Source organism: Penicilliopsis zonata (genome assembly GCF_001890105.1).
Source record: "Penicilliopsis zonata CBS 506.65 unplaced genomic scaffold ASPZOscaffold_7, whole genome shotgun sequence".
In the NCBI taxonomy this organism is placed as follows: Eukaryota; Fungi; Ascomycota; class Eurotiomycetes; order Eurotiales; family Aspergillaceae; genus Penicilliopsis; species Penicilliopsis zonata.
Genome location: NW_019208917.1, coordinates 999,403 through 1,023,917, shown reverse-complemented (window position 1 = coordinate 1,023,917; position 24,515 = coordinate 999,403). Strand labels below are relative to the sequence as shown.

The 24,515-nt window shown below is 51.4% G+C and overlaps 12 protein-coding genes across 12 annotated transcripts; 6 read left to right on the top strand and 6 right to left on the bottom strand.

Moving 5' to 3' along the window:
- Positions 1-7: 7 nt before the first annotated feature.
- ASPZODRAFT_97204 (hypothetical protein) lies at positions 8-1,374 on the bottom strand. The gene is made up of 3 exons (XM_022730546.1): positions 1,012-1,374; positions 400-937; positions 8-343 (listed from the first exon to the last, which is right to left on the bottom strand). The coding sequence occupies exons 1-3, from the start codon at positions 1,092-1,094 to the stop codon at positions 110-112; spliced, it is 855 nt and encodes a 284-aa protein (XP_022581245.1). The 5' UTR covers positions 1,095-1,374; the 3' UTR covers positions 8-109.
- A 318-nt stretch (positions 1,375-1,692) lies between these two features.
- ASPZODRAFT_132860 (hypothetical protein) lies at positions 1,693-2,821 on the bottom strand. Its single transcript, XM_022723134.1, has one exon. The coding sequence runs from the start codon at positions 2,321-2,323 to the stop codon at positions 1,832-1,834; it is 492 nt and encodes a 163-aa protein (XP_022581244.1). The 5' UTR covers positions 2,324-2,821; the 3' UTR covers positions 1,693-1,831.
- A 583-nt stretch (positions 2,822-3,404) lies between these two features.
- On the top strand, positions 3,405-4,974 carry ASPZODRAFT_132856 (hypothetical protein). The gene has a single exon (XM_022723133.1). The coding sequence runs from the start codon at positions 3,649-3,651 to the stop codon at positions 4,507-4,509; it is 861 nt and encodes a 286-aa protein (XP_022581243.1). The 5' UTR covers positions 3,405-3,648; the 3' UTR covers positions 4,510-4,974.
- ASPZODRAFT_2011200 (hypothetical protein) lies at positions 4,579-6,721 on the bottom strand. Its single transcript, XM_022727532.1, has 3 exons — positions 6,510-6,721; positions 5,836-6,325; positions 4,579-5,758 (listed from the first exon to the last, which is right to left on the bottom strand). The coding sequence occupies exons 2-3, from the start codon at positions 6,256-6,258 to the stop codon at positions 4,649-4,651; spliced, it is 1,533 nt and encodes a 510-aa protein (XP_022581242.1). The 5' UTR covers positions 6,259-6,325; positions 6,510-6,721; the 3' UTR covers positions 4,579-4,648.
- A 228-nt stretch (positions 6,722-6,949) lies between these two features.
- Positions 6,950-8,529, bottom strand: ASPZODRAFT_16482 (hypothetical protein; the record flags this gene model as incomplete). Its single annotated transcript, XM_022726688.1, has 2 exons — positions 6,950-8,190; positions 8,265-8,529. 2 exons carry the CDS (start codon positions 8,527-8,529, stop codon positions 6,950-6,952), a joined length of 1,506 nt encoding a protein of 501 aa, XP_022581241.1.
- A 287-nt stretch (positions 8,530-8,816) lies between these two features.
- On the bottom strand, positions 8,817-11,655 carry ASPZODRAFT_132853 (hypothetical protein). The gene is made up of 4 exons (XM_022723132.1): positions 11,393-11,655; positions 11,244-11,322; positions 10,718-11,120; positions 8,817-10,659 (listed from the first exon to the last, which is right to left on the bottom strand). Exons 1-4 carry the CDS (start codon positions 11,433-11,435, stop codon positions 9,028-9,030), a joined length of 2,157 nt encoding a protein of 718 aa, XP_022581240.1. The 5' UTR covers positions 11,436-11,655; the 3' UTR covers positions 8,817-9,027.
- Positions 11,656-11,767: 112 nt separating this feature from the next.
- On the top strand, positions 11,768-13,026 carry ASPZODRAFT_132852 (hypothetical protein). Its single transcript, XM_022723131.1, has 5 exons — positions 11,768-12,029; positions 12,106-12,144; positions 12,246-12,329; positions 12,401-12,724; positions 12,787-13,026. The coding sequence occupies exons 1-5, from the start codon at positions 11,955-11,957 to the stop codon at positions 12,811-12,813; spliced, it is 549 nt and encodes a 182-aa protein (XP_022581239.1). The 5' UTR covers positions 11,768-11,954; the 3' UTR covers positions 12,814-13,026.
- Positions 13,027-13,343: 317 nt separating this feature from the next.
- Positions 13,344-14,948, top strand: ASPZODRAFT_16479 (hypothetical protein; the record flags this gene model as incomplete). The annotated part of the gene is made up of 9 exons (XM_022726686.1): positions 13,344-13,569; positions 13,657-13,708; positions 13,777-13,858; positions 13,923-13,944; positions 14,012-14,092; positions 14,166-14,259; positions 14,327-14,377; positions 14,440-14,696; positions 14,764-14,948. The coding sequence occupies 9 exons, from the start codon at positions 13,344-13,346 to the stop codon at positions 14,946-14,948; spliced, it is 1,050 nt and encodes a 349-aa protein (XP_022581238.1).
- Positions 14,949-15,078: 130 nt separating this feature from the next.
- Positions 15,079-16,644, bottom strand: ASPZODRAFT_166935 (hypothetical protein; the record flags this gene model as incomplete). The annotated part of the gene is made up of 3 exons (XM_022726798.1): positions 16,535-16,644; positions 15,957-16,462; positions 15,079-15,898 (listed from the first exon to the last, which is right to left on the bottom strand). The coding sequence occupies exons 2-3, from the start codon at positions 16,397-16,399 to the stop codon at positions 15,079-15,081; spliced, it is 1,263 nt and encodes a 420-aa protein (XP_022581237.1). The 5' UTR covers positions 16,400-16,462; positions 16,535-16,644.
- Positions 16,645-17,434: 790 nt separating this feature from the next.
- Positions 17,435-19,336, top strand: ASPZODRAFT_2010302 (hypothetical protein). Its single transcript, XM_022727529.1, has 2 exons — positions 17,435-17,470; positions 17,534-19,336. Exon 2 carries the CDS (start codon positions 17,685-17,687, stop codon positions 19,086-19,088), a length of 1,404 nt encoding a protein of 467 aa, XP_022581236.1. The 5' UTR covers positions 17,435-17,470; positions 17,534-17,684; the 3' UTR covers positions 19,089-19,336.
- A 605-nt stretch (positions 19,337-19,941) lies between these two features.
- ASPZODRAFT_142523 (hypothetical protein) lies at positions 19,942-20,977 on the top strand (the record flags this gene model as incomplete). Its single annotated transcript, XM_022724859.1, has 4 exons — positions 19,942-19,996; positions 20,145-20,164; positions 20,479-20,513; positions 20,743-20,977. The coding sequence occupies 4 exons, from the start codon at positions 19,942-19,944 to the stop codon at positions 20,975-20,977; spliced, it is 345 nt and encodes a 114-aa protein (XP_022581235.1).
- A 486-nt stretch (positions 20,978-21,463) lies between these two features.
- On the top strand, positions 21,464-24,410 carry ASPZODRAFT_16476 (hypothetical protein; the record flags this gene model as incomplete). Its single annotated transcript, XM_022726684.1, has 9 exons — positions 21,464-21,676; positions 21,732-21,863; positions 21,919-21,935; positions 22,006-22,268; positions 22,332-22,406; positions 22,463-23,744; positions 23,804-23,942; positions 24,004-24,206; positions 24,269-24,410. The coding sequence occupies 9 exons, from the start codon at positions 21,464-21,466 to the stop codon at positions 24,408-24,410; spliced, it is 2,466 nt and encodes an 821-aa protein (XP_022581234.1).
- Between the last annotated feature and the right edge of the window lie 105 nt (positions 24,411-24,515).

Sequence of the window (24,515 nt, the reverse complement as noted above, 5' to 3'; positions counted from 1 at the left end):
TTATGCAAGAATGCTGCATGATGGTAATCTACAATCCAACCGACGCCGGGCATGCATGCAGAACGGGTATATGAACAGGCCAGGAAAGAAAAAAAAAATAATAGACAAACTACCAATCCACAGCCCATCCGTTCTTGGTGAGGAACTCTTCACAGGCAGCTTTGAGCGCATAGTTTGAACGCAGGTCGTTGACAGTCATCGTCGTTCGAGTGATAGGATCTACCCCGGCTTGTTCAACATACTTCATGATGCCGATGCGATCGAAGCTGCTGCCAGACGGGGTAATGACAGGGTCATGCATGATTTCAAAAGTGATTCCATCAATGAGATAATCAGGCACGATCTGGGGATAAAATTAGCAAAAATAGACATAGATAAAGAGAGAGAAAAAAGACCTACCCGTTCTTGGATTTCGCCTTTGGAGGCCACGCGAAATGCCTCACGCAAGTTCTCCGTGTTCTTTTGCGCATCGTCGCGAAGTGCCTTCTCGTCCTCGGCGAATCCAATCTGGCCGATCTCGCCGCGGTCGAGTCTCTGCTGCAGGTCGTCCAGGCCGCGCGCGAGATCTGCCTCGATCAACTGCTCCACACTGGCAAGGGTCTCATTCATCTCCCGGAGCCTGGCAGTCTCCTTTGCTGCCCAGATCTGCTGCTTGGAGCGCAACACCGTCCGAGACAGATTCTCCGTCTGGGCGTTCTTGGCCGCAAGACTGGAGCGGTATGCGTCGATGGCAACATCGTAGGCTTCCTGGGGCTGCTGGAGCCCGAGCAGGCTCTGCGCGAGATAGTACGAGCTCTTAAGACTCGCCGCGGTCTTGGGCCCGTACAAATCAATCGCTGCGCGCGCGTCGTGCTCAGCCCCGGCCCATTTTTCCAGTCGAAGACGGGTGACGGCTCGGTTTGTAAAGAAACTCGGTTCACGCGGGTTCTTTTGGATTCTGACAATGTCAGAGTCGTTATTCTTCCTTCCTCAGCCCCCCCCCCTTTCTTTTAAGACTGGTGAGAAGCTCACGCTTGAGAATATAGTTCCTCCGCACCGCTATAATCGCCTTCCTTGAAGAGCTGGTTGCCTTTCTCCTTCAATTCGAAAGACATCTTGAGATAGTCAAAATATTATAGAGCTCCAAAAAAAAGAAAGAAAGGAAAAGAAAGATACAAGGATCAGGAGTAGTCGAGGGTCAGTATTCAAAGAAGGACATCTGCGCAGTGTTCCAGGTAAATGAGTGAGCGATAGACCAGAGCTCGAGCAGGATCAGGGGCTGGCAGATGCCTTCCTCAGTGGCCTCAGTGGGCTCTGTAACATGCAAGCAGACGATACACAAGTAAAGATACCGAGTGAGTCCGCAAGCATCAACCTCATCTCATTGAATCTGTGGTTTGGTGCTGCCTTCTCTCATCGTGTCGAAACTAATGGATCCCCGCAGAACCATGACTAAGCAGCTGATATGAACAGGAACTACAGGCACATAATATTTACCTAGCATATACTACTACATACATCGAAGACGATTCATTCGATAATGCTCTTCTTGGAGACTCAGAACTCAATATGTAATGTGTATTTTCTCTATTCCATTGTGATCCTCTAACCTAAGAAGCCAGTCAAGATAGTAACTTCAGCCAGCGAAGATTATCCCGAAACATTGTGCTTTATATGACTTGATTCGTGGTATCATGAGACGACGGTTTTGATAAAAAAAAAAAACAAGAACAAACTGACAGACTAGGCTCACGCTGCGCTCGCACGTCGGGAGCCGGTCACGTCGACCCGAAAAGAAGGAAACAGAAGAAGTAGTAAAGGTGGGTTATTTAGACGAGAGAAAAAAAAAGGGTTACTGCTGAGCAGCACCCAGGGCGGTCTCGTAGTCGCAGATGGCCTGGACCTTTGCAGCAGAGGCACTCTTGGGGTCAAAACGGTAGGTGAGCCAGTCGGAGGCGAGTTTCTTTGCCAGTTCGATGCCGATGACCCGTTGACCGAAGCACAGCACCTGAGCGTCGTTGCTGAGGACGGAGCGCTCGACAGAAAAGGGGTCGTGGGCCGTCACGGCACGGATGCCCGGCACTTTGTTGGCAGAAATGGCGACGCCCAAGCCGGTGCCGCAGATGAAGAGACCACGATCAGCCTTGCCCTCCTTGATCAGCTTGGCGCCCTCGACGGCCGGATGAGGGTACGCGGTCTTGTCAGAGGAGGAGTTGACGCCCACGTCGATGACGGACTCAACCAGCGGGTTTTTCTCGAGGACAGCCTTGATGGTCTCCTTGTAGGGGTGGCCAGCGTCGTCGCAGGCCATGACGATGCGGAGGGGCTTGAGGTCGGTAGACATGATCGTGATGACGATGGTATATGACGGTTATATAAGTTATGGGTATGTACAAGGGAAAAAGAGGGCGACAGGGTCAGGCGGGTGGTGCACAAGCGACAAGAAAGAAATCGATAGTAGAAAGGGGGCGGGAGGTGAGGTAGTTTTATATATATATCCCCTCAGGAGGAGCTCCCCATAGCTAGTACGGAGAACCTCCCTACTACCTGAGGTACATACCCCGGCCTCGTTACCAACAACCAACCCCCCACGCCCCTTGAACCTGGCACTGCGGTGGGTGGGTTGTCTGAGCCATGGCTCTCAGATTTGCCTCACCATGAATGAAGCATCTCCACCGCTGCGAACGTTGCCTGGCTCTCCTTGAACGAGACAGCCTTTTTGGAAATGATACTGCCCCGCAGTTGCGTCATAAGTATAGCTTGACGTAGAGGTTGCTCACCAGCACCGTGTAGCTAAATCAATGTGCTGTAGTTTCCCACCCAGAATGCCTACTGCATGGAGGGATTTGCTCTGATTTTTCTCAATACTCCGTAGTCTAGCCAGTGGGCACGACCGATGGCCAGATCGCTCAGAGCAAGGCCGGCATACCCTTTTCGGCGGCTTACTTAATCGCCAACTGGTCACGGGATAGCTCGTGATCGGGGGTCACGAGGATGGACCTTTGAGGCCTTCTTCAGTATTTCTCACACTGCGGCTCCTTCCAACCCAGGGGATCAAATTGGTAACCCAGTTACTGCTCGCGCTTGGAAACACCGCAATACAACCCGTTTCCTCGTCGCGAGAGAGACATTACAAGACGCTTATCCAGTGCGTTGCACTGCACCAGCCCCCACCGGATACTCCACATTTGGAAACCCGTTGGCAGCAGTTGCTCAGTAGTGACTCGCGGCATGTACACGGCGCTGGTCCAGGAGTCGCTCCAGACTTATCGGCGACATCTCCGGGCTTACCCTCGGGTTTAGTTCAGGTACGAGGCCGTGCGGGGTGCCCCTCCATGGCACTCTTGACTTCCTGAAGGAGGCATCCGAAAGCTGTGCTATTGATAGAATCCAGACTGATTGGCGGGAGGAACCCGCCATATGGTGAGTACTTAGCTAAGTACTGCGTAGATATCATCTACTATCTAGCTATCTGCTAACCCACTGTTATATTCTCTGTACAGCGCTGCCGGCATAAGAGTTCACGGTTGTGACATCATCGTTGATATATCGGGGTCCATACTTGCAGATCAGCGCGGCCGCAATCGATACGAGTCATATATCGGTGTCTTTGGTTGCAATAATAATTGCTGCCTCAAGACTTCTATGACTTGGGACTAGATGGAACCCATGGAGCCAACATACCCCGTCCTGCCGAGGAAGCTCCTCATCATCTCGCTGAAAATGTACTTCACCCCGACCCGCACCCTCGACTACCTGCGAGCCCTGCTCGATCCGCGCAACGCAATCGTCCGACCGGAGAACCGCGCCAAGCTGCTGCTCGCCCTGATCCCGGACTTCCTCACGCTCTACCCGTGCGCCGAGATCCTGAGGAGCTACGAAGAAGCAAGTCTGGGCCCGGCTCCCCCCGCGCAGCAAGAACAACCGCTACCGCTACCCCCGCCCTTCCTGCTAGGCGCGCAAGATTGCTTCTGGGAACCGCTGGGTGCGTACACGGGCGAAGTCTCCCCGCTCGCCCTGCGCTCCGTGGGCGCCTCCATCGTGGAACTGGGCCATGCCGAGCGTCGCGCCATCTTCGGCGAGACAGACGAGCAGACCGCGCGCAAGGCCGCCGCCGCTTCTGCACAGGGGATGATCCCGCTCGTCTGCGTCGGCGAGGTCACCACGCCGGGCCCTGTCGCCTCGCAGGCCGTCGGATTAGCCGTGCGCGAATGTGAGGTCCAGATCCGCCCCGTCCTGGATGCCATCCCGCCTGCGGCGCCGGTCATCTTCGCGTACGAGCCTGTCTGGGCGATCGGCCAGCCGAAACCCGCCGGCGTGGACCATGTCGCGGCGGTCGTGGAGGGTATCCGCGCGGTCATCGGGTCTCGCCTGGGGGAAGTACGTGTCCTGTATGGCGGTAGCGCAGGACCCGGCCTGTGGGGGGCTTGTGGGCTTGGGAAGGCAGTCGACGGGATGTTTCTGGGGAGATTCGCGCACGAGGTGGAGGGAGTCCGGAAAGTGGTAAGAGAGGTCGAGGAGACCTTATAACATTTTTATAAGGGGCTGCTATTCTTAATTCTTCTATACATCTGGATATTGAAATCCGAGATATACAAAACTCTATACCATGCAGAAATGAAGAGAGAAAAAAAGAAGACAGTGCATATGATAGTTTCCAAAAAAGTTTCTACTCATCTTTTTTCACCTGGCGCATCTCCTGCTTCACTCGAGTCACCGTCCCAACACCGCCATAGACAATACCCGTGTACATCATCGCGACTGAGGCGCCGGCATCCAGGACCTCGCGGGCCTGCTTCCCGGTGGTGATACCGCCAGAGGCGAACAGCACCTTGGGCGTGAACTTTTCCACCGCCGGAGTCTCTACGACAGGCACATTCTCCTGGTCGGGTTCCGCAGTGACTGCAGCCGCAGCCGAGACTGATGGCCCCTGGTCCAGAAGAGACCGATACCGAGCCACCAGCGCAACCAAGGGGTCGAACAATTGGGGACCGGAATACCCGCCGGTCTCCTTGAGCACGGGCTGTTCCTTCGGTGGTAACGCGGCACCCTTGGGAAGAGGTTCAGGGCGACGGTTGGTAGTGTTGCCCACGATCACACCATCGACGCCGGAGTTCCACACGGCTTCGCAGATTCCGGAGATCTGCTCGTCCGAGTCTTCATCCGGGCTGACTTTGACCATCACGTAGGGCTTGGTTTTGCGGTCAACGCTCTTGGCGGACGCAACGACCGCCTTCAAGATGGCAGTGAGAGGGGCCGCAGCCTGCAGATCCCGAAGACCAGGGGTGTTGGGACTAGAGACGTTGACGACCAGAATGTCGGCATATTTTGCAACGCGCTCAACGCAGTAAACATAGTCGCGTTTGATAGCTTCGATGTCCGAGTCGGGAGTGACCTTGTTCTTGGCAACCTGCACAGCTAACAGTTTTCCGGAAACCAGACTGCCCGGAGGTACTCCGGCTTCGCCATCCAGAACACGCTGCTCAGCAAGCTCATGGAGTCCGAATCCATGCGCGTAAGCGTAGTCCTGCACGCGTTTTCGCAGCACGGCCGCCATATGGTCTGCGCCCTTGGAATTGAGGCCATAGCGGTTAATCATGGCGTGCTGAGAGGGAAGTCGAAACACGCGAGGCCGAGGGTTGCCTTCTTGAGGCAAGGGCGTGGTGCCTCCGACCTCAACGATGGCAGGGCCAAGTGCGAACAAAGGATCGGGGATTTCAGCATGCTTGTCCAGCCCTCCAGAGATGCCGATGGGGTTGGCCAGGGTATAGCCAAACACCTACATAAAGCGATTCTCATTTAGCCTCTTTCAATTCTGTATAGGAGAGGAGAACAAAAAGAGTAGTATATATATACCTCCGTTGCAAGAGCACCGTCGTCGTCGATGCTCCCTCTTTCCCTCGGGTTCAACCCATACTTGTAGAGCGTCTTCAGGGAGGATACACCAATATGATGCGCATCCTCTGCATCAGGCAGTAACCAGCGGATCAGAGGCACGACGGCGTATCTGTGGATACTTGCCCGCGTATCTGTCACGTAGAAATACCCCCCGATGAGAACGATGGCCAAGGAAGTGCCAATCATTGTTCTCCTGAAACCGCGGCCTGCTTTCTTGGGAGCCTCCTTCACAGCCTCAGTGACTGACGCCGAGGTCGAGTTACCTCTAAACACAATGCGTGGCCGTGTAGCAAGCTGCTTCTGCTGCAACACAGAGGGCCGCCTAGACCACCGGCAAGACGGAAGGGCGCGAACCTTGGCGCCCAAACCTACAAAACTCATGGCGACGGAATCGAGGCAATTCAGTAGCTTTGACCAGCCATCAACAGGCTATCCCTTCTCAATCAATCTAGGAGTCTATCAGCTTATGTCACCAAGTCGTACTGCTACCAAAAAAATAATCTTCAAGGTTTCATTTGGCAGAGCCTCATCACCTCGGGTATTCTTCAGGTACCGGATAATCGCTCTCCCCCCAAAGCTTTTCAAAGATAGTAAAATCAAAAAGGAAATCACGCAGCATGCGATATACTCACAATTGATCGACTGGATGGAGTCTCGAGTTGGAGAATGCACCTCGACCGAGCCCTCGGCCTTGCGGGACAAGGAGTTACGAAGTGTTTCCTGTGCTTTTTCGTTGCGTCACGTCACCGGAAGAAACAGGCGGTGGGGGAGAATGTCTGGCATAATTAACGAGTACACACCGCCTTGTGGAAATTAAACGTCCTGGATATAGATAGATACTGATAATGCTTTGTCTAAAGTCCTTTGTAAAGTAGTATTGGATTGAGGCTATTAGTGGTACAGAAGAGGATCAGCCCGTTGATTTCCATTGTCGAGAACGCCTCCCCTGCTATTGGGACACCAAATGGCAATTCATCGAAGCGGAAATTTGAATAGTATGTATAGGTATAATAAAACAGGAGGGAATGATAGGTCTTGCGAGAGGTTTGTGCGAGCTTTCTGATGTCAGAAATTAATCCTCGCTCATTCGGTCGTCGTTGTCATCCTCTTGTATCTGGGTCTGATGCTGCATGCCTTGCTCGTTTTCACCCGGCGATTCGTGGTCTTCATCGACGGGCTCAGCGGGAGGCGGTGGCATGGACTTGGCGAATTGGGGGTCGATTGCAGCGCGGTGCAGGGCTCGTTTATATGTTTCGGCCTCATCGGGATCTCGGACGAGAACTTGAATCTGGTCGACTTGGTCTTCTCTCGCCTTGGGCTTCGAAGAGCTCAGTCCTGATTGGGCAATGGTGCGTGATCGTTCAGGCTTCAAACGTGTCTTGCCCAGAATCGGGTAGTAATAGGCGGCTTTCTGCTTGGCCTGGGCGGGGTCCATCTGATCTACCCTGGCTTCTGCGGGGTCGAAAATCACCATCGCAACATCTCTCTGCTTCTGGTCGTTACCAAGGGTTTGTGAGCTCGTGGCAAATGTCCGCACACGGTCGAAACGGTGGAACTTGGTGTCATCCTGGCCTTCGTGCGTGTACAAGCCCTCGTCATTCCGGTCCGGGTTGGATAGTCTTAAGCTTGCCATAACATTCGTAATCGACCCCTCCTTCTCCGGCAAAAACAAGTCGTAGTCCCAAGGAACAGGACCCGGGTCGGGGTAGCGACTGGGGTTAGACTTGTGTAGTGTCACCTTTGTCGCATGTTCTTGGCAGATGCGCTCTTCAGGAGCGGAGGGAAGAAGGATCGCGACGTCCATGCGCCGGTCACGTCTTCCAGGCTTAGTTGGGATAGGAGCCTTGTCAAACTTGAACTGGACGAATCCTCCAGGATCCGGGAATCCTTGAAGATCCGGCAGGAGAGGATAGAAACCGACCGGTTTCAGCTTTGGGTTACTCGGGTGCACAGGGTGAGCCCACGCGTCAAGGTCAGCCTTAGAAGCCGAGTGCCCTTTGATCTTGCTCGCTGTCTCTTCGCCGGAATGCTTGCTTCCTGGGTATGCAATGTCGAATCCTTTCTGGATGTATTTTTTGATGTAGCTAGGGTCGTCCAGAGATACTTTGGTTTTGTCCTGTGGCCGCGGCTTCACTCGACCTGAAGTAACTTTCATCCCTTCCGTCCCGCGGTTGCCCGCCGAAATGTACTGTGTGCGACGCAGGAAACTGACATTGACGTTCTTGGGAGCCGGGTTTCTTAGTTGATCCAGCGTCATAAGCAGCGGAAGGTCAGCCGGGTCGACAGGCGGTGCGGTTTCGGGGGCCATGATCGCTACACAAAACATCATGTTTAGCCACGTTCACGGCAGCCAGAAAAAAGGAGGAGGGAGGAGATAATCATCATACCGCTTTCATCACCGAGATGAAGCCCTGGAATACCCACTAGATCAATTGGCATTCCACCTTCAGCGTCGACGTCGACATTCGGCTCCTCGCGCCGCGCCAGGTTCGAGGCAAAGCCTGGGGTCAGAAACCGTTCCAGCCCCTCATGTGGGATATCGAGGAATTTCGGAGGGATATCAGGTGGTGGCAGATCATTTCGGTAGCGCAGCGATGCGATGTAATCCTGGTGAGAGCCCTCCATGGAGCGGCCGTCTTTCGATTTCGACATGGCGCCTGTCGTTGTACCGGGGCTACCGTGGGGAAGGATGACTTGATTTCGAAGTGCGATAGACAGTAACACTGACCAAGCGAACTGGAAAAACAGTATACACACAACCTATTAGTAGGAATCTGAAGCCCCAGCGAGCCTGACCGTTGCGCTGACCGGTTGAATTCACACACCAACCTCCTCTAAGTGGTGAATCTGCCATCCATTCTGCAGCTTCTCACCGCCCATTGTTTATTCATTACATAAGCTGAATGCAATCTATAGTGTTTGGAATTGAAATATCTATAGCAGATCCAAATGTATTGTGAAAATATGTATGAAAAGTGTGACATTTTATTTAGAGATTTGACTCTAATTAATGCCTATGTGTCTGCTACCATACGACAGCCGTGATATTCGCCAAACTCTCCATATTGTTACTCAAAGCCCAGGATATCATAGAACCAATAGTTGAAAACATCAGAAAATCAAGCAGAAAAAGAAGAGGGCATTCGTCTTTCAATAAGACCACATGCACTTGTATGCCAATAGCCTATGGCCCAGTCTGTCGTATTCGAGTTGTCCGATCCAGCTGTCATTTGTTGCGTTCAGCTTGCCGAAGACGCTGGCGCCTTTCCAAACCACGACCTGGGGGTCCAATTCTCGAGGAGGCGTTCCGATCATGATTTCTTTTGCAAAACCAGGCCGGAGCTGCTGGAGACGCTCCTCGAGGAAGGGATGGAGGCCGTTGATCATGCTGCCTCCTCCGACGACCATGATACCGCCCATAAAGTCTCGAATTTTGCGCTCGTCAGAGCGTGCAGCATGCGCGATTGACGTCAAGATTGCGTTGTCGAGAGGAAATACGGGCAAAATGTCATCTCGGTCTTCGATTACAGGCGCACGTGTCGATGCGCCTTGGCCTGGCCCGCCAAAGCTTGGTGTGCCAGTCCCACCCGCTTGGGGGGTGCCAACAACCTCGGGAGCAGGGGAGCCGGCGACTGACGAGTGAGGCGTGGCGTCCAGCTCCTGAACACGGCTAAGGGCGTTCACCTGCTGTGAGCGGCTGGGAGTTGCTTGTACATCCAAACTGTTTGACTGAGACTCCCCGTTCGGCTGACTGACTGTAGGCAGAGGCGCGATCTCGGTCAAAATCTCGGATTGAGCTGCTGAAACAGGGTCGTTCGGTTGGCCGTCGTAAATGTCAACCGAGCGCGAGATCAATTTCCTCCGACCTTCCAGCTTCTCGATGTTATCAAAAATCGAAGGCTGGAAGTAACCCATGGGAGCCAGATGAACCTCGTCGTATGCCTTGAACGTGTACTTCCACGTGTCTTGGCCGGCCACGCGAAGGTGAAAATCAAATAATTGTACAGAAACACTCGCTTCATTCATCGTGCAAACATTTTTCTTGAGCTCCTCTGCCAGGAGAAAGTCGTATCGGCGCCACAGATTGATCTCGGCATAAGGGAAGTGGTCATAGAGCATCATTTTGATGAAAGTTTCCGTCACATCATAACCGCCGTATTTCAGATTCACTCGAGAATTCTCGATGCACATGCCTTCCTCGACGCAGCAGATGGATGTTTTCTGAGCGCCAATGTCGACCACACAGGCGGAAGTGAAGCCGGCACCAAAAGTCGCTGCCAAGCTCTCCTGGATGAAGCAGCTTCGGGCGAAAGAGAACTCTCTCATAAGCATTTCCAGGACTTGTGTCACATAGGACCTTTCGTAGAGATCGGGAATGACAAAGACGCACGAGAATTGTGACCATTCTTTCTTACTGGTTAGTCCTAATTGGTTCATGATGGCATCTTCAAAAATCAGAGACATGTCCAGAAAAAGGAGGCGCTTGTTGTTGTAATCCTTCTCGTTAGGGACACCGTGCTTGATCGGCCAGTAAAGCTTGTAGCGAGGCTTCGATGAGTCCGGGATCCGTAGAGCTTGCTGTCCAACGACGTACTCCGGGGCAGAGTCTTGGATTTCTGTCCAATCGATACGCATGGGATCGTTGTGTTCTGGGATGTTTTCCGGGACGGTTCTCCGGTTGTAATTGATCACCATCTCCTTGGAATTAGGAAGGGTCCTCCTCTTATTCAACCTCATGTGGGCCTTGAGATCCGAGCACATGGACGTATACTGGGTAGAGAACTGCAACAGGCCAAATTAACAAGAAATTCTTGAGAAGAAAAAGGCATTTCATACGAACCTCGGGGCCAAACATCTTCTCCGGCTCCGTCGGTGACCCGTCATCCAACTTCACTCTCTTCGGATTGGGCTGTTCACGGTCTTCGGATTCGCTAGTCGGGGACTTTCTTGCGATAACCATTGGTATTGTCTTGGGCAAGGCATCGCTGGCCAGGCCGATGCGCAGATTTTGACTCCCCACGTGTATCACAATGACTTTTGACCCGACCGTCTCAGCCTGTACCTCCTCAGCCTCCTCCATATTCGCATCTCCGTCCATTTCCATATCGCCCTCAACCATGTCCGCAGTCTTCCCCATTGCTAACGCGCGATCGCGATCTTTTGCGGTTTTGGTCATTTTGTTCCTAGCTTCTTCGTTTTGAAGGCGAAACGCCAGGAACTGATCATCGCGTTTGAGATAGTCACTATGCGAGGACGGAGGGTCAGCCAAATGCTCAATTGATACCAGATCGGTGGAAAAAGACAAAGCAGAAAGAAAGGGCAATGAAATTCGCCATCGTCCCCTGACGCAGTGTGCCGCTACGTACGTATAGTAGTTCTTCTGGTTGATCGCTGCTATCTGAGGCCAGCTCGATAACTCCATGTTGTTGTCTGTCCGCTCGAGACCTGTAGGAAGCATCCAGCAGTCAGCTATTCGCCCTCTCTATGCACCTCAGACTGGCGACACAGCGCATACCCTCATCCCGAAGGAGAGCCTTCCCAGACTTTTTGCCGACCATGATGTCCTTCTCTCCGCCTGGAGAGCCGAAAATTGTAGCAGTGCAGATAGGTAGTCCTTGTATATCCGATTTATTCGCGCGAGATGCTTATTTCTCGTTCGATTCAGGAGGCGGTCCGCTCAAATAACAAGGCACACACTGTTTGGCGACAAGAAGCGATAGTTTTCTACCACAATCGCAGCAGCGGCTCTGCGCAGGAGCAGGTCCAGCCCTTCCGCCCGCTTCCCTTTGCTCCCTGAACCGTGGTGAGCTTGGGCCAGGCGGATCGGCAGGGTTAGTCATCATGCGATCGAACGTCTACACAAGTATTATTCTGAGGAGTAAGTAGATAGCTGCTGGGATCCTTGTACTTTCCTATCAGGAATGTCTTGAACCCTCTTGGTATTTGCTGGGGTTAATATTTGGTTTTCTAGAATACGCTTCCCTTCATTACTCTCTGCCACGGCCACTGCTGGCAGTTCTGCTGTTGCCCGCACCGTCTCCTCTCAACTGCTATTCTACCTTCAGCAGCACAAAATAATGGGGGTTTCGGTATCACGCTTATGGTCACTCCTGTGGACCAAGAAGGAGATCCGCATTCTGATTCTTGGACTTGTGCGTTGCCCAGGCGGTGGTGAGAATACGTGGCTGGAAAACGAATGCTGACCGACGCCTTTGTGGTTGGATGTAGGATAACGCAGGAAAGACAACGCTTCTTTACAGACTCAAGGTCCGATCCGCATGCACCTACCCTTCCGTGCTTTGTGTTTTTGTCCGGCGATTTATTTTTGGAGGGAGCCAGCGCGCTAATACAACGTCTCGGATCGACAGGTTGGTGAAGTGGTCACGACGATACCGACAATTGGCTTCAACGTGGAGTCGGTGACATACAAGAACCTGAATTTTAACGTCTGGGTATGTTGGGTGTCTTTTCTATGTTGAAAATATCCCGTGTCAGCGCTGACACAGGTGATCTTTTGTTCTAGGATCTCGGAGGCCAAACATCCATCCGTCCCTACTGGCGATGCTACTACGCAAACACGGCGGCAGTGGTGTTTGTCATCGACTCCACCGATATTGAGCGGCTAGGCATTGCCGCAGATGAGCTCGCGGCTATGCTGGACGAAGAGGAGCTCCGTGATGCAGCTCTCCTGGTGTTTGCCAACAAGCAAGATCAACCGGGAGCCAAGGGTGCGGGCGAGATCTCAGAGGCGTTGAAGCTAGGAGAACTCCGGGATCGCAATTGGAGTATTGTTGCATGCTCAGCCATCGATGGCAAGGGTATCAACGAAGGCATGGATTGGTTGGTGGTAAGTCTTCCCCCTGCCTCCCGACCTTTAGCATCTGGACTAATCGCATTGCTCTACCCCAGCAAACTCTGCAATCGGAAAACGCATAAGCGCTGGGCGTCTTTATGTCATACTCGTCTTGAGAGCCGGCTTCGACCTTTGGTATACTTCACACTTATTCCCAACACGTGAGACCAGGCCCAGCACCCAGTGGCTGAGTGGGACCTCCGTTACAAATCTATCTATATGGCATCTTGGTTCCGTGACCAGGAGCTCTAAAAGATGATCTTTTTTATAATCCATCCACGGCAGCTCTTCTCTCCATGGTACACTTTATTAATACATGAAATGACAATCGATACCTATACATACATACTACTAGACTCATCGAGTGTAGACAGCTGGCTACAGGACTCATAAGATTCTAGTCAATGAGTTCATCTCCCAGCTATTCGTCCATCATAGAAGATGGCTAGGATACCAAACCCTGTCATCTCTTATCTCCAGGGTCGAGTCCACTAACCCCACTACCTCCGCCCTCGTCTTTAAGAAAGTGAATTCAAAGTCATAGTCATTTCTAAATTCCAAAATCTCAGGAATACCACTAATATCTGAATAAAAGACGTATATCTTTGTCAGAATGGCACAGACACAGATAGCAGCCATCGTCCCCTCCTCTGGCGCCTCAGCAGACACCGTCCTCCGCATCACAACAGACCATCCCATCCCTGTCCCCGCAGATGACGAACTGCTTGTGAAACTTGAGTACTCTGGCGTCTGTCATTCAGACCTGCACAGTATTCGCGGCGAGACGCCTATGTTGACGGATGTGGCAGGGCATGAGGGGGTGGGGAGGGTAGTCAAAGGTATTTATTTGCTTGCTTGCTATGTACCAACCAGGCGTCTGGCCCTTGTGTTGTTTATATTTTATTAACCGTGTACTAATCGTCTAGTCGGAGCCAGTCTTGACGAAAGCGAATGGAGGGATAAAAGGGTTGGGATCCGGTTAGATGAATACTAATATTCCCTGCTTTTTCGGTAATCTTCTACTGCTAACCTATAAATACAACTAGATGGCTATATAGCTCCTGTTTGAGCTGCGAGATCTGTGAAATCAACAATACAGCATGTCCGTACCAGAAGAATGCCGGTGCTGTAAGTAGTACTCCCATTGACGAGGGCAACTAAATTGTGAGACCATCATATTAACATCGTGTAGAATGTCCCCGGGACCTTCCAGCGTAAGCAAACCCTTGCCAAATCCAACCCCAACTGCTGGTGGGATTTCATTGAGAAAACCCCTCCCAGAATATATCGTTAGCCCTGCAATCCATGTCACCAGCATCCCTTCAGAACTTCCCCCGGACACAGCTGCTCCGCTGTTGTGTGGTACGTATATATATTCCCGGTAGCCCGTTGACGATCGACATCGAGAGTGTCCCGCTGACCATCTTTCAACTAGCCGGAATTGCAATGTACTCCTCCATTATGAAAACGAGAACTAGACCGGGAGACTGGATCGTTTTGCCTGGGGCGGGCGGCGGTCTCGGCCACATGTAATGCTCCTCCACCCTAGATAGTTAAGACCTGCTCTCCTGTGCAATTTTCTGATAACCACTATAGGGGGGTTCAAATAGCAGTCAAGAAGGGCCTAAAGGTTATTGCAGTCGACAGGTATGCCCCCCCACACGCCTCAGTGTTAGTCTAAATGACCGCTGATATCGATTTCGTTCCAGTGGAGAAAAGAAAAAACAGTTATGTCTATCACTGGGTGCCTCAAAGTTCCTCGACTATAGGGCCGACGACGTGGAAAGCGAGGTCAAGGCTCTAACTGCCGGGCTAGGGGCACACGCAGTGATATGCACCGCCAATAGCGAGTCTGCCTATATGCAGAGCATGCGGATGCTCCGAAGGCTCGGGGTCTTGGTCTGTGTTGGTATCCCAAATGTACCGTTTCGGCTGCCAGCTACACCATTCGACATGATTGTCAAGGGTAAGCTAGTTGACATTTGATCCATGGAGTTGCTTCTTCTCCCTCTTTTTGACTATCTCCCACACAGGCCTCACAATTGTTGGAAACTCTGCAGGAACAGCCAAGGAGATGGCTGAGCTGATGGAAATGGCCGTGGCAGGGGATGTCAAAGCCCATATTGAAGTCTTTGACCTTTCCATGATCAACGAGGTCTTTGACAGGCTGGAGGCAGCCGCTATTGATGGCAGGGCCGTCTTGAAGATCCCGGAGTAAATGAAAGACTATGCATATGCACTGTCGTACATCAAATCCTCTGTCTAGAATGAAACATACGTACCCTTTCGAACACACCGAGAAAGTTGATTGCCGTTATCGCTGTCACCAGATACCGCAAGGCAATATATCAAGAACGCATCATCATCAAACGCCGCTTCTTGCGTTGCCGAAGAAGCGCGAGTTTTATTTCATAACCTGTGTCGTCATGTTTCCCAGCACATCCAGAACAATCATCCACATCAGCCGGTTCGATCTTTCTCTGGCCATCTTCGAGACTTGATCTCGTATGAGATTCAGCCTGCGGCTCAGATGGCCGGTATTTGGCCCCAGCGATCTTAAATTTCGAGGATACATCTCCTAGGCATGCAAATTCAGATGGGGTTTCTTCCCAAGAGGTCGCAAAATGAATTTTGTCTCCTATACTTTGCAGAGTCTTGCATGGAGGATCTGGAGACCAACACTTGCTTTGACATCCCTGAGAAATCTCACATCTTTGAGAGATAGAATTTAGAGCATTCAATATGCCTGCCCTTCCTGTATTAGAAGGGTGACTCTCGTTGCGTTGTTTGCCCTGGTCCAGGCACGTAGTGGAAGGCAAGACGTTATCAATATACCCAAGCGGTTTGGATGGAGACCTGATAGGTAGTGTGTATTGGGTCCTACCGTGTATGGCTTGATCCGAATAGCCTTCGATCATTGTGGGTATGGTCGTTTTCATCGGGTTTGGGAACGATTTATCACAGCTTTCAACCATTCTTCCGTGGCCAGCCAAGGATATAATATTTGACGGATAGCCACAACATTCCCTTTCTATGCGGTGGACGATACTATCCCGGTTCTTGTTCTCTGCATGCATCTTTCGTGGTTTATATTTCGCAACGGGGATGTTCTCGATTGTCTTATTGATTTCAGTTGCACCTCGAAGATGTCGTATCGATAGATGATGACTGAGAGAATGAGGCGTTAGTTACTTTATCTAAGAAGACGAAACAGGGGACCGCTCACATCCTTCCAAGGCTGTCTCCAAGAACCGTCGAGCTTGTGTCTGGAAAAACCATATTGCTTTCAATGCTCGGATATGAAGATTTCAATATTGGTCCGTCCATTCGAGACGAATGATGCGACTGACTCGATAAAAATATAGATGAGACGCCGACCAAAAAACCCGATCTTGTTGTACCGAAACCCCGGCTAGGGGAGAGGCAAGATATTCCTTCCTGGTGTTGACCAGATGGCGATATGGTCAGAATAGACGGAGGGACTTTGTCAGGGCTCGAAACCGCAACGCAAGACCTTGTTTGCTTCATCGAGTCATCTCTTTCGGTCCCACAATCATCACACGTCTGGATGCCGTGTTCTCTTCGATTATAATAGGCGTCGGTGATTTCCTCTCCCTCTCGCATCCTAGTCCCGTCGACATAGTCCGCAATAAAGCAGTCTGATTGCATATTCGGCAGTTGCAGCAGTACCGTCGGCTTGGGAGAAATATATGTAGCCTTGGTATTTGCCTTCTGCAAGGTCGCCATCAAAAGGATTGCGGGTTAGCATTTTATGTATGCTTCTGCAGTCTATAATCTGCTCACCTTTGCTGATTCCTAAGCTGCCTTTGGCGATGGAACCTGAACCCGGAGTAGATTTGGGCATCTCTCGGATTGCTTTTAGTTTATGCCCAATACCTCAGCCTTGTCCAGCATATCAAGTGAAAAAAGCCCAATTTATTGCACTGATGGGGAGGAAAGTGCAATTCCCAAGCTAGCAAGCTGCATGTGACTGGAATTTTGCACTTTTCCCCTCTTCACCCAAGGCATCATCTGTAATAGAGCCCAATGCAGTCCAAGGCATCGCTCTAGGCTTTCTTCACCAAAACATTTCACAGGGTCAGGTAGGGCGCCACGACGTGGCACCCAGTACCAGACAGGCATTCTTTCTCACCAGCTGTAGTTGATCTTGAATATGATAGGCCTTGGGTTGAGCTGGACATTGGCTGTGCAAAGTGCAGTGAAAGAATTGAGGCTCCAAAAAAATCGGCCTTGGTCTTCAGTCAATTCATTCTCTCCCCAAATTGAATCATTATTTAAAGACGCTGGCTTCCAATATGACGAGCCGTTATTCTTTTTTCTTTTCGAATACTCTTTGCTCTTATAATATACCTGGTTTGGAAGATATCTCTGCACCAACGACTCGTCCATTACTAGTCGTTCACTTTCTCTCCACTCCTTCATTATTGGATAGCCAAGGTGATACTTGGGACTCGGAGACAAGAGCACGGATTCTTCTTCTTGTAGGTTTGTGCTTTCCATTCTCTAGTTAGCATAGGAAGAGTTTAGGTTGCAGTGTCTGATGCATTAGCAAGTGGTGTTTAGGCTTCCCCCTTCCCCAAAAGTCTGTCACTTTCGAACCAGACCCGTCTCTATGTACGACTGGGATCCTCATAAGCCAAGGCTCATCGAAGATTACCATTCCAGAAAGTCTTGGGAAGAAATCGAAACGAGAAACCGCAGCCACGGTTTGGATGCATGGTAAATCAAGTCTCGTTGCCACTTGGTATATGCTTGCTCACGGTTCCCCAATCTCCATGATAGCCGACGATCGTGTCAGAATCAATTGAAGAAATGGGGAGTCCTGTGTACACGGAAATGGTCTCCAGCAGAGACTCATGACGCTGAAGAACAGAACCCCGCCGACCTGCAAGTCAACCCATCGCCTTCTCAGAAGACTCGAATCACATATGCAATGACACCCCCAACCCCTCAGCTTCCTCAAGACTTTTACGAGAATCTCAGGATTTACGTCCTCCAGGCAAAGAACCGTGATCATGCCTCTCCAACCACCAGAGCGTGTTGTCAAAGCAATGGCCAGGGCCTTCTCCCGGTTTGTCGTGTTTGTTTTATGGACCCTATCCATGTTCATGCCATGACAGCTCCTGGCAAAATTCTTGACATGCTGGTCTCTCCTGGATTTCTTTCAACGGCAATAAACAAGAAGGATTGCTTTGGAAACACTATACTTCATTTCTATTCTGCCAATGGACAAGCCACATTCGAATCTCTTATGCCACTCCTGGATGCCGGAGTGGATCCTAGCCACAAAAATGCCAATGGAGAGACCTTTCTTCACGTTCTGAACCCGAACAGAATGCAGCATCAGCTGTATGAGCTATTTCTAGACCTCAAACGGCGTGGATTCGATCTGCAAGAACGGGACATCTTTGGCCGAACAGCACTGCATCGGCTTTATGAACACGATGTACCGGATGAAGTCTGCAAAAGGATTTGCCGTATTTTTATAGAAAGCGGTGTTTCACAGACCATGCGAGATGCTTTTGGAAGAACCCCCCAGGAATATTTGGAAGCCCTCAAGGGCAGCCGCGAAATACTGACCAAAGTGGATCCAAGTTTGCTGGCTGGGATAACTGGCCGCAGGTCTTGTATGATCTCACCTCTCAATGAATGTGCGGTAGCATTAAGCAACGCCCGCGCACCAACCTTCCTCCAGTGGTACTTTGAAGCTCCGGAACTATGGTTGAAGTCTGCAGAGAAGTTTGTGAACGACCCGACGTTTGAAGAAGACGACCTCGGCAACAACGTGTTTCACTTGCTGGCCGTGATTTCATATTTTAACAACTCTTATACCCCGGACTTTTTGGGTTGGCTCAGACGTGGTGGCGATCCCAACCACTATAACCGAGAGGGGTTTACCCCTCTCCATACATTGATGGATCTGCCTCTGTTGGACCCTGATATTGACCCTGACCCTGGGAGAACGTGTCGACATTTAGAAATGCTTCTGAGAGGGGCACGTGGTAGCAGTGGTAACTATGATATCTCTAGAAGGGCAGACCCCGAGTTGCCAACCAGGTTCGGCGAAACCGTACTCTTCCTGGCCAGCTATCAAGGCCGTGTTGACTGCGTGTCAGTTCTACTACGGTACGGCGCCAACATCTATGCCCGAAACCACAAAGGTCAGAGCATACTCACTGTATGTAACACAACGGCCGCATTCTGGACCAAGGAGGCGAATGATCCCACCATCTCCGAAGCTGAACGCAGAAACGCGGCATTTCTATCCAGGCAAATCCACGAATGCATGACCATCATCAAAAATCATGGTTCTTTCGAGTCAGCCAGCGTCATATAAGGTTGCAACTTGACCCGTTTGCAGCCGCCTATCCACCGTGACTCGTTCCTCTCTGGCTCGTTCCCCTCAATTTCCGTCCCAAGATCCTGCTCTCATATCTCTGTATGATAGTACCCGACTCAAAGCCACCGAGACGTGGTTTCTGTTCATTATTTACCCTGTCCCATTGTACTGGTTTCTTGTCTTAAATCTGGGTTCACATGGCAAGGTTGGAGTCATGGATAGATGAAGCTGGGCACTCTCTCTGCAGGCACTCAACAGCACTCTTCTATCGGCATGCCAGAGAGAACCCAACTTTGATTCAATTAGCGAGGCGTTAATCATTCTTGGCGTTCAAATTGAATTCTTGAGTTCACTCCAAGTTCGATATTGGTGGCGAATTGGTCTCTATGCTGAAACACAATAAAAGGATACCACTGATGGCAAGTTGGATCCTTTGGCCAGGCGAACAAGCTCCTAGCGTCCGCCAGGAAGGAAATATTGGGTGGATAGCATGTCATTGAGGCCTGGAAGGATTCGCTTTATGGTCGAGGGCCAGAGTTTTGCACGGCGGAATGTCGAGTCGAAAGCATACCGGCCGAACTGTGAATGCGCAAGACGACCAACTACCTAGGTAGTTACCACGGCTAGGCAACTGGCCAGAACTTGCGGTCAAACAGCGAGACCCTCTTATCAGGTCGACGGACATTTTTTCAATAATGGTTTTATGATGGCCAAATAACTCCGGTGGGTTATCGTCAGTACTAAAATGGTATTGAAAATACCAAGAATATGGGGTCGATCGACTGACCGACTATAAATGCCCAAGTTTTGTTGGGAAGAGGCCGGTCACACCCGACTATGTAGTATTTTGATGCCGACCAGCCACGAAAACAATCTTAGCGAGACGCCTCATCTGCCATGTAACTGTAAGACCTAGCTAGTACTGATAAGTGTACAGAGTGCGGAGTAACTACGTGGTAGTTAGTTCCAGTCTAACTATTTTGGTCTTGATACGAAGGACACTCTTTGATTCCTTTGCCGGAAGAGACAGGACTCTATATACTAAATACCTAGGTAGTGATATAAAGTGTAAGGTAAGAATCCAATGGATATCAGACAGAGCACTTTCTTTGTAAATCTGGACTCTACTAAGAACGCGGGATACGGGTACTACCTGGTACTCCATGTTTATTATTAGTAGTCAGCTACCTGGGTAGTCTTATCCACTTTCGAGTCTGTACCCCGTAGATCAACCGTGCTTATGTAGTAGTGACTACTGCCAGGTAGCTACTTGTACGATACCTAAATCCTCCGTAGATACAGCGTACTCCCTCGTAGCCAGAGTTCAGTACGGAGTACAGTAGTACTAGTAGTTACTACCATCTAGGTACATACCTTAACCCTGTAGCCTGTAGGTACTACATACTGGTACTACTACCTACGGTAGGTATCCCCTCATACGCAAAGATGCACCCATGGAACACCCTAGGATCCGCCAGCTAATTACAGAATCCCGTGCGACAGCGATGTGCTTTTGACCGTCATGATTCGGCCGTGGAAAGTTTGTGCCAGACATGAGCTCTCTCCCACCCGAAGAGAGCATCCCAGAGGTGTGCCGACAGCTCGGCTGCTGATTGGCTCTGCCCGCTGCCCACCGCCAACGGGCCTGCAGACGCAGTGCCGTCAAGAGTCGCGATAAAGGAAGCAGCGACATTGCCCAAGGGAAAGCCCCAGGAATGTCTGTGACGATGGAAATCCGCACGGGCTACCGCGCTGCCCTCCTACTTGCTCGTTCCGGGGCGCCCTCCTCTGGTCTGGTCGTAGCCACTGCGCAGAGACCAGCCCGTCCAACGAGGCCGCTTCCTTATCCGGATAAGCCTCAGGCACCCTCTCTCCAGCAGCCCTAGAGATCTAACTCAAACCCTCTACGCACCAATAACGAAGGGGGGGAGTCAAGGCTCCTAACTTCTAAGGCTCCTACCCAAGAGGATCGTCTCTCTTCTCCGCCACGGCCCAGTCGCCGACCCGCAGTCCATTTTCATCGGTCTCGGGGCCCATGTGTCGTCCTGATAGGACATCGTGATGCTGTCCAGCTCCCGGCGGCCAGCTTTCGTGACGAGGGGTGTGGTGGGGCGTGGCCTCGTGCTCTCCAGGTGAAGCTCCCTCTCGCCTTCAAGAAGAAGACTGCGCCGTCCCTCGCTTTCTACAGAGCTGCGTCCGCTAATTGTCCGTGGTGTCTGTCTGTCTGTCCAGTTGACGCTTACGGATACAAATCGTGTGCGCTGTCTTGTGCCTCTCTCTCCTCTCTCCTCTCTCCTCTCTTCTCATTGCCCTCTCTCTCTCTCTCTCTCTCTCTCTCTCCCCTTCACTTGGTCTCGGCAATTGCTTGCAGCATGGGTGAACCACATCTGTATATTGCCGGCGCGGCACTGTTCGTCAGTGCTACCCTTGTCTCGGTGCTTCTTTTGTCCTTCCAAAAGTCCAAGACTGGTCAGGAGAGTGGAATTGTGAGCTTCTGCAAGTTTGCCTACGCTACCTTCCTCAAACCGCATAAGCAGAACGGCGAGGGCCAGCAGGAGGCATTGGAGAGCTTCTACAAGACTCAGGTATGGCGGAAAATTATGTGAAATCTCAGGATTCTTCTAATCATGTTTGCTTCAGGCCGCCGTCTACGATGCGACTCGCAAGCGCCTTCTTCGTGGTCGGGAGGACATGCTGGGGCTGTTGGCTGCTCAATTGAAGTATAAACAGGATGCCAACAAACTCAAGCCTGGCGAGGCCGTCTGGGTTGATGTAAGAAAATGAAAGCCTCCTCCGGCAGCTTCAATGACTGACTGTGGAATTATAGATTGGTGGTGGCACTGGGTAGGAACCCCGATCTTCGCTCAACAAATATATACCAGCTCATGAGAAGCACCCGCTAATCGCTCGACAGTTACAATATCGAGGCCATGGCCGCCTTTGTCCCCGTTCAAACCTTCTTCAAGCATGTTTACCTGGTGGATCTGTCCCCTTCCCTTTGTGACGTCGCTCGCAAGCGCTTCGAGCGGTTGGGATGGAAGAACGTCAGTGTTGTCTGTCAGGATGCCCGCGCTTTCCGTCTCCCTCAAGATGAAAACGTTAGCCCTACGACTAAGGAGCCCCAAACCGGAGGCGCAGACATTGTGACCATGAGCTACAGTCTGTCCATGATCCCAGGTCAGCATTCGAACCCAATCGTTCTCAGTGCTGCTTTTTCTTTTTGACTAACCTTCACTTTAGACTACTACAGCGTGGTCGACTCTCTCACCTCCTTATTGAAGCCCGAAGGTGTCATTGGTGCTTGCGATTTCTACGGTAGGACCTGTTTACCCGCATCTAAACTTATTCGCAGCACTGACACAAGAGGGTAGTCCAAAGCATTGTCGACGTATCTTCCCGCAACTATATCGGCGGTGCCTTCAACCGCCACGTCAATTGGCTCGCTCGTGTTTTCTGGCGTGCCTGGTTCGATGTGGATCGCGTGAGCCTGGAGGCTGCCCGCAGAGATTACCTGGAATACCGCTTCGGAACCGTCATCTCGGCCAGCAACAGAAATTACCTCCTCGGTGGCATTCCTTACTACATCTTCATCGGCTGCCAGAAGGAAATTGCCTCGGGCCCTTCGAGCCACGAGGCGATCGAGGAGCTTGATGCCTCGTTCACCGAATCGCCCTACCTATCTCCCGCCAACCACCTCCAGGAGATGGACAAGGCCGTTGAGCAAAGCACGCGTGAGATCCGGTCCAAGGCCTACGAGTCGGCAGTGATCAACCTGGGCTCAAACCTTCCTCTCCCGTCCTCCTTCTACCAGAACCACCACCACCGCATCTTCTACAATGACCTCCTTCCCAAGCACACCCAGTTCAAGAACGAATATATCTACGCCTTCAACTGGGAGGACCCTCGCGTAGACCACCGTCTGTTGAACATTGGCAGTGACGATGTCATTCTCGCCATCACCAGCGCTGGTGACAATATCCTGGATTACCTGCAAAAGAGCCCCCGCCGAGTCCACGCCGTCGATCTGAACCCGAACCAGAACCACCTGCTGGAACTGAAGGTTGCGAGCTTCATGGCCCTTGGTCATCGCGATGTCTGGAAGATCTTTGGTGACGGGAAACATGCCGAATTCCGTGAACTCTTGATCAACAAACTGAGCCCTCACCTTTCGAGCCAAGCGTTCCAGTACTGGCTAGAGCATTCTCATGTCTTCACCTCAACCAAGGGCAGGGGTCTTTACGAGACCGGTGGTTCTCGTATCGCAATCAAGATGGTCCGTCACTTGTTCCGACTCTTTGGCCTGGAGGCCGAGGTACAGAAACTCTGCGAGGCACAGACCCTCAATGAACAGCGGGAGATCTGGCCGCGCCTTCGCCGTGTACTCCTGAGCAAGCCTCTCAACTGGGCGATCGTCAGCACTGAGTGGTTCGCCTGGAAGGCCGCCGGTGTGCCTCGCAACCAGCGGAACATGATTGTTGATGACTACATGAAGAGAAACGGCCTGACCGAGGCCATGAAGAAGGCGGCCGATGTGAGCGGGCAGTCCATCTGGGAGTACGTGGTTGATACGCTGGACCCTGTGATCCAGGATACTTTGATCAGCCACGACAACTACTTCTACTACCTGTGTCTACGTGGACAGTTTTCGAGAAAGTAAGTCTCATTTACCCTCAACCGTCTTATGTCACACTCACTAACTGATCCGGTTCCAGATGTCACCCGACCTACCTTTCGCCCAAGGCGCATGTGAAGCTGTCCACGCCTGGTGCTTTTGACGGCCTTCGGATTCACACTGATGAGATCAACGAGGTGATTAACCGGATCACTCCAGGAACTCTGACCATTGCAGTCGTAAGTCATGCTTGTACTACCCCCCTTCTAGCTTGTCTTGGTTTATTGATGGATTTGTCAGGTTATGGACTCCATGGACTGGTTCGATCCCAAGGGAGACGAAGCCGCCCAACAAGCCAGGAGACTGAACCATGCCCTGAAGATGGGAGGCCGTGTCCTCCTGCGAACGGCCAGTATTGATCCGTGGTATATCAAACACTTCCAAGATAACGGCTTCACACCGCGTCGTGTGGGTGCCAGATTCCGTGGAACGTGTATTGACCGGTGAGTTTCCTCGATTCTCCTTCTCTCCCAAGAAAGAGTGCTGACAGAAAAAAAAAATATAGGGTCAACATGTATGCTTCAGCCTGGATCTTGACCAAGACGGCAGAGCTGGAACGGCCATCGTCTGGAAGGACAATATCATCCTTGTCGTTGAATAACGGCAGCGAGAAACGGTCGAATAGCGTGGAACACCTTGTAATCTAATCCTGACGAACAGAATCTTCTGGCAAGATTCTATCAACCCTATTGTCACCTCAACGAACACTTCTTCTCCACTGTTTCATCCTAGAACTCTTGTTTTCCGATCTT